The sequence below is a fragment of the Styela clava genome, chromosome 13 (assembly GCF_964204865.1).
Source record: "Styela clava chromosome 13, kaStyClav1.hap1.2, whole genome shotgun sequence".
Lineage (NCBI taxonomy): Eukaryota > Metazoa > Chordata > Ascidiacea > Stolidobranchia > Styelidae > Styela > Styela clava.
In genome coordinates this window covers 4744464-4758071 of record NC_135262.1, presented here as the reverse complement: position 1 = coordinate 4758071, position 13608 = coordinate 4744464, and the positions used below count along the sequence as shown (strand labels likewise).

The window sequence follows — 13608 nt, the reverse complement described above, 5'->3', positions numbered from 1 at the left end:
GTTAACATGACTCATGGTATATAAAATATATATCTGCAAATATGAAATGCCTGGTAATATAGCTAGGTTGTAACTTGTAGATAGCAGTTATTCCATTGCTTATTGTATGGAAATTCCTACATACATTTAGATAAGCTTCAATTAGTGGATTTTATTTTCGAAGTATTCGAAATTTCATATTCGAAAAAAATAATTTCGAATGTATTCGAAATAGTGAACTATTCGGTATTGGCCATCCCTGCTTAGTAGTACAAGATCTTTCAATTTTGTTATTGTTTAATTTTATTATATCATAATAGTATACAGTAAAAAAGCTATACTCTCGACAAACTGAGCTTCTCGATCTTTTTAATTAGATATTAGATCCTTGGGTGTCGCTGCTCGATGAACACCTTTGATTCTTCGCGGCTTCCCTTCCCCAGTCAAATTGTGTGATTATCTTTTCTCTTCGTATTTTTTGTGTAAAACTTACTCTTTTTACTGGTTGGAAAAAATAAACTTGACTTGACTTGGTTGAAATGGCGGGCATGGCTTTGAACCTGACAACATTGTATTTATGTGACTGATTAAAGTTAAAGTTTAGTTCATGTAGTAACACTTTGTATTTTTCTGTTGCAAATTCATGTATTCTAACAAATAAATTATGATCTTTTATAAATGCATTGTATATTGTCTATTACAGATATTAAAATACTGTTAACCTGCCACAAATAACGGTTTTTAAGGCAAAAGTATGTTTTGTTGAAAAAACATCTTGAAAATACATAAGTGGAACAAATAACAAGGATACAAGCACAACAGCTCTCTGCAATTTTTAAACAATAAAAAAAAGTAAATATACAAAATAAGGCAGTCAAGATCAAATATAACAAAAAATTTCAATTTCAATCAGCTTCACGCCCACTCAGAAAATTGTCTACGCCCCCCATGTAGGGCGCGCCTCTCTGTTTGAGAACCCCTTTATTAGACTCTTTGATATGTGAAGAAAAAAGTTTATTCAACTTTTATTTTTCATATTTGATTCAGTATCAGTTTTGTGCTTGAATATAAAATCTTTCGTATTCCATGAGTAACAAAAAGCGTTTCTGACAGCAACGAAATAGCGATGTATTGTTTGGAACTATGTTGTGTAAACAATCGTGGTGACTCTCTTTTGTCTGATATTATTCAGCTTATTTTTATTTGAAGCCTCATTCGTACAAAATGGAATTGACTTTTTGTTTATAATAAGCTAAGTCTGTGTTAGGCCATGACAAGGAATATTTGAAAGAAATCGCCAACCTGAAAATGATTTAAAAGACCTACCATATATAAGTGATGACATGGACCTCTGGGGCCTGAGACTCAAGCTCAAGTTACTCATTTTGCTTCATTATATTTCAGGCTTGTTTTTAGTAACATTGTAAAATAATAATTCATATGTGATGCTTGATATTTGACTACCGTGTTTATCAGTTTAGTCATTAGAGACATCGTTTGCCATTTAGGCAAATATGTGAATAAGCCAAGTATGACGTTTTTCAAATAGTAGCGACATGTAGGTCATCCTTAGGTTTATAGCCCAGGTATCATTTTTCTGGCAATTGCAGGTCTTGTGTTTGATTGTTTTTATTGTTCACAAGGTATTTGATTTCGAAAATTATTAATTTCAGTCATTATTTCAATTTGTATCTTGGGTGTATGAAAATGAGAGGAATATATTAATTTAGTGAACAAGCACAAAAATATTTACTTTGTTATCAACATTCAATTTATTACAGCTAAGAAATATTATATTTATCACACTTGTCTACTGTAACTAATTCAATATGGCTGCTAATTTTGGCATTCAAGATAATGAACACAATAACTTGAGGATGCAAAAGCTTGATGATATGCGAAAAGAAAAGCGACTTTCTGATTTTACAATCAAAGTTGGAAACAAAGAATTTCCAGTTCACAAGAATGTAATGTCAGCCGGTTCAGATTATTTCAATGCAATGTTGTCTCATGATAATTTGGAGAGCAATACAGGAATTGTTGATATGAAGGAGGTCGATGTCGATTCTGTGAAAGTTTGCATTGGTTACATTTACACTGGAAACGCTTCTATTACTTTGGAGAAAAGTGAACAACTACTCCATGTTGCAAATATCATGCAATTGTCAAGATTTTGTGAAAAGATATCTGAATTTCTCAAATCAAATTTAGGTCCTAAATCTTTCTTCATCATCCGACATATCGCAGTTAAGTTTAATTTGAAGGATTTAGAGGACTCGTGTGATAAATATGCTGTGGGGCATCTTGGATCAATAGCAAAAGAAGAGGAATTCCACCAACTTGATAAAGATTATGTTATGTTTTTCATCACCTACAAAAGGTCATCATATTCCGAAGATTCTAAACTGAAAGTTCTTTTACAGTGGATAAAAGCTGATATTGAGTTTCGAGCTGAGCATTTTATAGAAATGGTTAAAAAGCTCAATATTGACAAAGTTTCTACCAGTTATGGTCTATATTTAGCCAGAAATGATTCATTTTGCTCAGGTTCTGCAGTATTCATGAAATTATTATACTTTTCTAATAAATCACTTAATAAAGATGAAGAAGTAAATGTATCTCTGTCTTCTCCTATTTCTGATGAAGGTGTTTTGCTTTTTGATAATAATTCTAAAGCTGTTCAAGTGTATTGTCCAATCGAGGAAACATTCAATAATTTGAAACAACTTAATGGGAACATGCTGGGTGCCAAATATACTGCAGTTTTTTTCAAGAAATTTGTGTTTGTTCTTTTGCCTAGCAGAATGGTTTATCGTATCAATGCATGGGAAACTGAATCAACTTGGACTGAGATGGAGAGTATGATGAATGATCATGGTGAATATATCAGAGCTGCAGTTCACAACAGCTTCATTTCGTTTGTGGAAATGGCACAATGGAGCGATACAATAACAATGATAACAAGTGGAATATTGTTGATTGTTCTGATATCAAACCCAATGGAAGTGCATTCGTTACATTTAAAGATGAGATTTATGTTATTGCAGGCGGTAATAGATGTGAAAAAGTTTATAAATATTCTCCATCTGGAGGATCTTGGTCATCTGTGAAACCAGTGACTGTTGCCAGATGGGCTCCTGCTGCAGCCGTATATGGTAATCGAGTCTATGTTGCTGGTGGGTTTTGTATCAAAACTAACACCCCCACATCAAGTACTGAATTCTATGATTCAGAATGTAATACTTGGACAAATATGACCTCGATGACAATTCCAAGAGTTGATTTCAGCCTTTGTATTGTTAATAAGAACTTGTTTGCTGTTGGACATATATCTGGGCCTTATTCTATTGAAAAGTATGATCCTGATAGAAATCAATGGGAAAAGGTGACTGATTTAACTGATATGGAAATTGTGTCCGCAGCCTCGATTGCAGCAAAAATCCCACTGTATTGACTGTAATCGTTATTAGGAATAACTTTTTTTTGCAGTTTGTGGAATATATTCAGTTTATCAGTCAGACTTGTTTATGCAACTTAACTTTTACTAATGTGCTATTTTTGTTGTTTTTCATTTTTAATCCAAAATTTTCTGCCGTTGTTTTTAAATGAAATATATTTTTTGATGAATGGTGATATTAACAGGCATGGTTTCCAATCAGTAACATTCCCTTTTTATGGTAAATTGTTATTCGGATATTATATTGTATGATCATTCGAAGACAGTTTATAAATAAATGATAATAGTATACATGATGGTTATATACCTTTTTATATTTAATCAAAGCAAAATCCCAACCTCTTTATGGTGTGTTGAATGAGTATTAACACAAGATAGTTGTAAGCAACTACTGACAGATATATACAAATTTCTCTTTTCTGCAGATAGGTCAATGAATAGGGGTTGACACAAGACCTGAAATGATTCAAATTTACACTGTCAGGGAAATAGCTGGAACATGTTCTTCTTTTATTTGTATTTCTGGTGTTTGTTTTTTATTAATATCCATGCCCAAAAATTCTATGCACACAATAATGATTACTAGATGAGTTGATATTCTCCTGAAGTCCCTAATACAAGTTTTAATTTTATTACAAAAGTTGAATTTTAACTTTTTATCAGGTGCTTTTATATCTTAGCTCAGAACAAGGGTCCAGCCAAGAACCCAATGAGTAATAATGATCTACTTACCCTTGTAGTACAAAATCTTTCCGGGTTTGGTATTGTCCAATATTATTATATCATGTTCGGAGTGGTGGGCATGGCTTTGATCCCGACAACATTGTATATATATATATATGTGACTGATTAAGGTGAATGGTGATTATTAAGTTATTTGATGATCTTCTAAGTATGAGTTCAAATTTTATTCCATGACTTGAATTTTACCTTTTTGCTTCCATGTAAAAATGAGGTACATTAACATCTTAACACAGAACAAGGCTCTTTGATTAATAATGATCTGCTACATTATTACTACTGGATCTTCCAAGTTTTGTATTGTCCAATTTTATCATAGTGTGGGATTGAACCTAAGATATACTTGCTCTCCATCATTGTATTTATGTGTCTGATAAAAGTAAAGTTCATTTCATAATTAGAAAAGCCTTGTATTTTTTGCTGTGATTTCGGGTATTCTAACAAATGAATTATAATCTTATATAAATGCATTGTATATTGTCTATTACAGATATTAAAATACTGCTAACCTATTGAAATAGTGTTTGAATATTAAAGAAATATTGAGCGACTCCATCTTCATGATGTGGATATTGGCAATCGAAGACAATCTGCAGTATCAAACTAAACATTAATATTACCGGTAATGACAAAATATTAAAAAAATTATTAGGACTCATTGTAAACTTATATCGGAAAGATTGACAAAATTACATAGATTTCAATGCTTTGGGAATAGTTTTAATTTGGAATGTTTTCATGAATCTTTCCATTCCAATATGATAGTTTGTATTTACTAAATTGAATAATGTCATTATCAGTCACTTTATTGAGTTGTTATTTCTGATTCTTGTGTCTAATTTGAAATTGTCTTGAGGTGTTCAAATACAGCCAACTTTCATTGAATTCTCTGATTTAGTAATTTCATTGTTTCTGTAGCAGTGTTTTTCAAACCCAGGTAGGGTATACTACTGATAAACAGTATACAAAGGATGTACATCTGGGTTTCTATAATCTAATAAATCAATTTATAAAATAATCAATTGCAGAAAACAATGCAAACGTGGCGAACATGAAATAAAAAATGTCATTCACCAAAGAACAGATTTGATCACATTGTTACATCACAAATTATATAGATAATGTAGGCACTTGTCTGGGTTGATGGTTTTGACTGTCATGCACGACGCTAGGGCCGAAATTTAAATTTAGAAAGTTTACAATTTGCAGACAGTGGCCCATTAGATTGCATGGTGATATTGCAGTATCGTCAGTTTTAATTTTTTTACAATCTGTGATTAAAATTTAATGCTAAAATTTAATCGATGTTTTTAAATGTATTACGCACTCCTAACCATTCATGTTCATCCACCTATGCATGTTCTATTATAAACATTAACGGGGAAACATTATAGCCCCTGATTGTCCAACCAGCTTTTGTATGTAGACACTTTTAAAAAATCATGGTTACAGGAAGAGCATTCACAGTAATTAACATACCTTTGTTTGTTTGTTCAATGACACTTATTTTCCTGAAACAGTTATGCCTTCTTGGATTAGCTTGTCACATTAAGTATGCTAGATACAGATCACCGTGTTAGGTTAAAAAAGCATTTCATCATGCTATATTGTGAAAGATCTTTTGTAGAAAAAGGACTACGAGAGGATTATATGTACTGTATGTCATAACCCAAAAATATTTGACTGTATTCAAAGGGTATACTGTTTTCGTAGTAGCATTCTTATTTTGTAATATTCATAAGAGTCTGTTACATATATACTGCTGCTTTCTATACTTTGTGAGTTGTGCTTTTAATGAACATTTTATATTAATAGCCTAATTTATGTGGGAATCGAACTGGCCTAAATTCAACCCTAGATATTTAGCGCGTGACAACAAAGCGAGGCGCTGGAACAGAATAAATTATACAACTAGCCATAGGGCCTGACCATATTTTTTGAGTCTTCAATCAAGTATCGATTGAATCATTATGATTTTCAAACAAGGTTTGGTTTTGAATCATTCGATGTTATAAAACATCGGCCAGTGAGTCCTGAGGCTTTTTTATTGTCATGCGACTTCTAATATTGGCTTCACAAACAACATTATTCCTTACTTTCCTTAATTTCATGAAAAATTATTTTTTGTGTTGTTTATTCTTCCAATTTGCTCTCAAGGGTTTATGAAATAGAAAAATATATTAATTCAGTGGACATAAGCACAAAAATATTTGATCAATATTTGATTTTTTACAGGTAAAAAATATTATATTTATCACTCTTGCTTCCTGTCACTAATTCAACATGGCTGCTGATTTTGGCATTCAAGATAATGAACACAACAATTTGATGATGAAAAAGCTTGATGATATGAGGAAAGAAAAGCGACTTTCTGATTTTACAATCAAAGTTGGAAACGAAGAATTCCCAGTTCATAGGAATGTAATGTCAGCTGGTTCTGATTATTTTGATGCGATGTTGTCTCATGATAATTTGGAAAGCAACACAGGAATTGTTGATATGAAGGAAGTCGATGTTGATTCTGTGAAAGTTTGCATTGATTACATTTACACTGGAAATGCTTCAATTACTTTGGAGAAATGTGAACAACTACTGCATGTTGCAAATATCATGCAATTGTCAAGATTTTGCGAGAAAATCACAAAATTTCTCAAAGCGAGTTTGGGACCAAAATCATTCTTCGTTATCCGACAACTCGCTGTAAAGTTCAATCTAAAGGGTTTAGAACAATCATGTGATGAATATGCTGTTGGCCATCTTGGATCCATAGCAAAAGAAGTAGAATTCAATCAGCTTGATAAAAATTATATTGAGTTTTTGCTGACTCATGATATGTCATCATATTTGGAAGATTCAAAACTCAAGACTCTGCTACAATGGATCAAATTTGACGTAGAGACACGAGCTGAAGATTTTGTGCAAATGGTGAAGAAATTGGATATTAGTGAAATTTCGGCTAGTTTTGGTTCTCATTTAGCAAGAAATGATTCCCTTTGCTCAAGTTCTGCAGAGTTCATGAAATTATTGTACTTGGCCGATAAATCACCTGGTAAAGACAGGGATGCAAACATTCCCTCACATTCTACCCTCACCGAGAAAGGCATATTGCTTTTTTTTACGAACACCACACATTTGAACTTGTACCAACCTATTAACAGAAAATTGACTCAGTTGAAATACCTCATTGATTTTCTGCCAAAATGCAAGTACACTGCAGTTTGTTTAAAGAAATTTATTTTTGTTCTTCTGCCAGGAAAAAAGGTTTATCGTGTTAATGTATGGGAAGCCGAATCAAGTTGGTATGAGATGGAGAGTATGATGAATGATCATGGACAACTCATCAGAGCTGCAGTTCATAACAACTTCATTTATGTTTGTGGGAATAACACAATGGAGCGATATGACAACACTGAAAAGAAGTGGGGGAATGTTGAGTGTTCTAGTATCGCACCCAATGGAAGAGCATTAGTTACATTTAGAGATGAGATTTATTTTATTGGAGGCTATAATGCAACTAGAAAAGTTGATAAATATTCTCCATCTGTAGGGTCTTGGTCATCTGTGAAACCAATGAATGTTGGCAGAAGAACTCCAGCTGCAGCCGTATATGATGATCGAATTTATATTGCTGGTGGGTGGAATGGGTCCAGTCTATCAAGTACTGAATTCTTCAATCCAGATGATAATACTTGGACAAATGTGACTTCGATGACAGTTCCAAGATTTCATTTCAGTCTTTGTGTTGTCAACAACAACTTGTTTGCTGTTGGAAATATATTTGGATCTTATTCTATTGAAAAGTACGATCTTGATGAAAATCAATGGGAGAAAGTGACTGATTTGACTGATATGGAAATTATGTCCGCTGCCTCGATTGCAGTAAAAATCCCACTGTATTGAGACTGTAGATTAAGGGTCAGCAACCTACAGCCCTACATGAGTAATATAACCTGGCCCGCGATGCTTCACTGAATTATAGTAACAAAACGTTTGTTTTGGCAATTGTATTCTTTACGTAACATAATTTATTGTGAGACACACGTAGACTAAATTATATTATATAATATAACAGTATAAAATGCATATTTACTCGTTTATGAGCATCCACTTTAATTATAATTAAACAAATGGCAAAACATGCAGAAAAGTTGATGCTAAGTGCAAAGGGTTCGATGGTGCCGAAAAATATTGAAATGGAATTCTTTGATACAATGAATATTATCCGTTCGGTTGTCAACTTTCTAAAAATATGTGTGGCCGCCAATGACTTGCGACCCGTAATTTTGGCCCGCGAGCGACAAAAGGTTGCCAACCCCTGTATTACAGACTGAATAAACAAGAAGACAAATCATAGTTCATAGTTTTTTATTGAACTGGATGAGCTTGATGGTCTTCAGCGAGTTTTTTGAAATTTGATGACATTCTCGTCAGGAATAATCTCAAATCACAAGTGTAATTTCAAGTATTTTGTGGCGTCTGAGGCTGCCGCAAAACCATGGCAAGATTTCCAAACCATGGCCGCTTTGACCAAAACCATGGCGACTGACATTTTAGCTGCCACAAACCAATGGCGAGCTGTCGATTGTATTCTTTACGTAACATAATTTATTGTGAGACACGTGTAGACTACGGTAAATTACATTATAATCTAACAAGAATAAAATGCACAATTACTCGTTTATAAGATTATAGTTTAAATATAATTAAACAAATGGCAAAAAATGCAGAAAATTTTATGCTAAGTGCATAAAATGAGCGACCAAAGGTTTCCGACCTCAGCTGTAGATGAAAAATCTGTTTTCGTGGTTAAAAATTTTTATGCAATATTTTTATAATGCATGACACGTAATATCTATCATTTAATATTGATTCCTGTTTGAAGAATTTCTTGATTTTTTCATTTCTGTAAATTATGTGATGATCTCCAGAAGTTTCAAATAATGGTTTAAATTTTATTCTATGAGTTAACTTTTACTTTTTATGAGGCACTTCCATATCTTAGTTCACAACAAGGCTTCAACCAAGAACTAACAAAGTAATATTGATCTACCACATCAGTAGTTCTGGATCTTTACGGTTTGGTATTGTTCAATTATATTGTAGCATGATTGAAGTGGCGGGCATGTCTTTGGACGTGACAACATTTTATATATATACCATTTCGTGTATTTCCACAAATGCATTATGATCTTTTATAAATGCGTTGTATATTGTCTTCTGTCTCTTACAGATATTAAAATACTGTTAACCTATTGAAATAGTATTGAATAATATTGAGTAATCCGGCCCGCGATATTGGCAATCAAATCTGCAGTATCAAACTAAACATTAATCTTAATAACAAACTATTAATAGAGAATATTAGTATTTATTGTAAACTTATATTGGGAAGATTCACAATATTACATTTACCGTAGGTTTCAATGTTTTGGATTAGTTTTAATTTTGAATGTTTGCATGAATCTTTCCATTTCCATATGGACGTTTGTATATACTAAATCACACAATGTCACCATGAGTCACTTTATTTTGTTTGGGTTTCTGATTCTGGTATATAATTTGAATTATTAATCGAAGATTAAAATTGTCTTGAGGTGTTTGAATGCAGATAGCTTACATTGAATTATCTGATTTAGCAGTTTCATTATGTCTATTGTCTCTTCAAGTAAGATTTTTGTCCACCCTCATTAGTTCATTTTATGAGCTTCTAAGTTTTTTAGATAATTAATCTGATTGACCCTACTATGCAGGCTAAAATTTTGATAAGCACATGAGAACATGTTGTTTAAATATGTTGACTACCCAGTGTTGTATTAGTTTCCAAAACACACAGCAGATGATGTTTTTTAATGTATTACGCACTCATAACCATTCGTACTTATTCAATTGTTCTATTATACATATCACCGAAGAAACCGAAGCCCGTGATTGTCTAATCCGGCTTTTGTATGTAGACACTTTTAAAAAATCTCGGTACCATTAAAAGCATTAACAGTAATTAACATTCCTTTGTGTTTACAATGGCACTTTTTTACTAAAACACTGACTCTTGTGGGTTTTTTTTGTATTCTTTGATTAGGTTTTCACATTCATTATGCTAGATACAACAGATCACCATCTAAGGTTAAAGTATCTTTATCATGGGCCATTATAATGCTTCTAATGAACATTCTTTGGAGAAATGTGAACAACTACTCCATGTTGCAAGTAATATGCAATTATCAAGATTTTGTGAGAAGATCGCAGAATTTCTTGAAGCAAATCTAGGACCCAAATCATTTTTCATTATCCGACAACTCGCAGTAAAGTTCAATCTAAAAGGTTTAGTAGAATCGTGTGATGAATATGCTGTCGGCCATCTTGGATCCATAGCAAAAGAAGAGGAATTCAACAACTTGATAAAGACTATGTAATGTTTTTGATCACCTGTAGATTGTCATTGTATTCAGAAGATTCTAAACTGTCGGTTCTCTTACAATGGATCAAAGCTGATACTGAGTCTCAAGCTGAGCATTTTGTCGAAATGGTGAAAAAGCTCAACATTAACAAAATTACTCCAAGTTATGGACTTTATTTAGCTAGAAAGGATTCTTTTTGCCCAATTATTGCAGAGTTTATGAAATTATTGGCTAATAAATCAATTGATAAAGATTACGAAGTTAATGTTTTATTGTCCCTTCCTTTATCATATGATGGTATATTACTTTTTGACGAGAAATCTACAGATGTGCAAGTATATAGCTCACTGGAGAGAACATTTAATAAGTTTAAGTTAAACTAACTGAATGAAAATATGCTGAGTGTTAAATACACTGCAGTTAATTTCAAGAAATTTGTTTTTGTTTTTCTTCCAAACAGCAGGGTTTATTGTGTCAATGTATGGGGAGCTGAATCAAGTTGAACTGAGATGGAGAGTATGATTAATGATCACGGACAATATATTAGAGCTGCAGTTCAAAACAACTTCATTTATGTTTGTGGGAATAACAAAATGGAACGATACAACAACAATGAAAGTAGTTGGGAGAATGTGGAGTGTTCTAGTCTAATCCTGTAGTCTGTACATTTTATTCATTCAAAAAACTGTCAGACTTGTTAATGTAATTCATTCAAGTTTTCATTCAAGGGATATTCTCATATTGTATGGTTATTCGATATTAATATATCGCATTGATATTTTTTAATACAATTAAGGTACCGGTAGTTCATAAGAATAGTTTATTAGCAACTGCTGTCGGATATGTACAAAGGGGGGGATTGGGACAAGACTTGATATCATTGAAATTGACACTGTCAGCGAAACAACTTGAAGAGAAAATTATTCAAACAGATTGTCTTTGGAAAAACTACCATACCATGTGTTTAAATCTTATGTACCTTTGCTCAAACAAATTTTTTCTCGGTCGAAATTTTACAGAGCTTGCTCATGCGTTTATATCTTGAATCGGACATATCTCCAATTTACCATAGAATGGGTTTGAAAATCATTTTTACCTTTCCTCAAAAATTCATACCCTGAATTGTAAACATGGGCATTGTGTTCTTAAAATATTGTACATGGCTCGGTACTGATACTCCATATGTAGCAACTATAAAACCTAAAACCTATTGTATTTTTTCAAACTTTTTTTTATTGAATTTTTTATTCTGATTTTTGTGTTTTATTTCTATATATGCAGCAAATACGATATGCACATGATAAGGATTTCTGAATTTGGTCATGAACTTATTAAGTTTTATTTTAAATTTTATTCCATGAGTTGGATTTTGCCTTTTTATGAGTTGATTTCGCTTCTTAGCGAAAGGCTCCATACAAGAACCTACTAACTGATAAGGATCTACTAAACTAGTAATACTGGATATCCAGAGTTTGGTGTCGTCCAGTTTTATTGTGTATTTTATTATAGGTTGAAATAGTGGGCATGTCTTTAGACCTAGAAATATTGTATATATTTGCCTGATAATGGTGAAAGTTCATTTCATACAGTAGAACTTTGTATTTTACATTGCGATTTCATGTATTTTTAATATAAGTTGGAATTTTATTTGTTATATTTTATTGAATTTTACCTTTTAATGAGGTGCTTTTATATCTTAAAATTAGAACAAGGCTCCAGCCAAGAACCCGATTAGTAATAATGATCTACTTACCTTAGTAGTACAAGATCTTCCAATTGACTAAATTATTTTTAAAATATAAATTTCTATTTTTCTGTTCCTTGTATCCGTGAGTCAGTATAAAATAAGGAAATGTACTTAATAATTTTGTGGAGTTAGGAATCAAAAATATATTCATTTCTTATTAGATCTAAAAAGAATAAATTCATTACTTTTGCCTACTGTAACAAATTCGAAATGTCTGCTGAGTTTGGCATTCAAGATAACAAACACAATAATTTGATGATGCAAAAGCTTGATGATATGAGGAAAGAAAAGCGACTTTCTGATTTTACAATCAAAGTTGGAAATGAAGAATTTCCAGTTCATAAGAATGTAATGTCAGCCGGTTCCGATTATTTTGATGCGATGTTGTCTCATGAGAATCTGGAAAGCAACACAGGAATTGTTGATATGAAGGAAGTCGATGTTTATTCTGTGAAAGTTTGCATTGATTACATTTACACTGGAAATGCTTTATTTACTTTGGAGAAATGTGAACAACTACTCCATGTTGCGAATATATTGCAATTGTCAAGATTTTGTGAAATGATCGCAGAATTTCTCCAAGCAAATTTAGGTTCTAAATCTTTCTTCATTATCCGACAACTCGCAATAAAGTTCAATTTGAAAGGTTTAGAAGAATCATGTGATGAATATGCTGTCGGCCATCTTGGATCAATAGCAAAAGAAGAGGAATTCAACAAACTTGATAAAGAATATGTCGTGTTTTTGATCACCTGTAAGTGGTCATTATATTCAGAGAATTCAAAACTAAAAGTTCTTTTACAATGGATCAAAGCTGATACCGAGTCCCGAGCAGAGTATTTTATAGAAACTGTTGAGAAGCTCCAAATTGATGAAATTTCAACTAGTTATGGATGCCATTTGGTCAGAAATGATTCTTTTTGCTCAAAGTCTGCAGAATTCATGAAGTTATTATACTTGGCTAATAGATCAAATGTTAAGGATGAAAAAGTAACTGTTCCTTTGTTCACCCCGTTATCAGATGATGGTTTATTACTATTTGATAAAAAATCTGAATCTGTGCAAGTGTACTGCCCAGTAGAAGAAACATTCAATAAGTTGAAACAACTCAATGAGAACATGCTGAGTGATAAATACACTGCAGTTTATTTAGAGAAATTTGTTTTTGTTTTTTTACAGACAGAAAGGTTTATCGTGTCAATTTAGGGGAAGCCGATTCAAGTTGGACTGAGACGGAGAGTATGATGAATGATCACGGACAATATATCAGAACTGCCGTTCATAAC

General features: G+C 32.4%; 3 protein-coding genes across 3 annotated transcripts; all 3 read left to right on the top strand.

Annotated features, from left to right (window-relative positions):
- The first annotated feature begins 1808 nt into the window (after positions 1 to 1808).
- On the top strand, positions 1809 to 3433 carry LOC144431363 (kelch-like protein 26). Its single transcript, XM_078119399.1, has 2 exons — positions 1809 to 2943; positions 3027 to 3433. The coding sequence occupies exons 1-2, from the start codon at positions 1809 to 1811 to the stop codon at positions 3431 to 3433; spliced, it is 1542 nt and encodes a 513-aa protein (XP_077975525.1).
- A 2119-nt stretch (positions 3434 to 5552) lies between these two features.
- On the top strand, positions 5553 to 12427 carry LOC120333233 (kelch-like protein 38). The gene has a single exon (XM_078119083.1). The coding sequence runs from the start codon at positions 6461 to 6463 to the stop codon at positions 8075 to 8077; it is 1617 nt and encodes a 538-aa protein (XP_077975209.1). The 5' UTR covers positions 5553 to 6460; the 3' UTR covers positions 8078 to 12427.
- On the top strand, positions 12426 to 13545 carry LOC120332215 (kelch-like protein 21). The gene has a single exon (XM_039399419.2). The coding sequence runs from the start codon at positions 12533 to 12535 to the stop codon at positions 13526 to 13528; it is 996 nt and encodes a 331-aa protein (XP_039255353.2). The 5' UTR covers positions 12426 to 12532; the 3' UTR covers positions 13529 to 13545.
- The last annotated feature ends 63 nt before the right edge of the window (positions 13546 to 13608 follow it).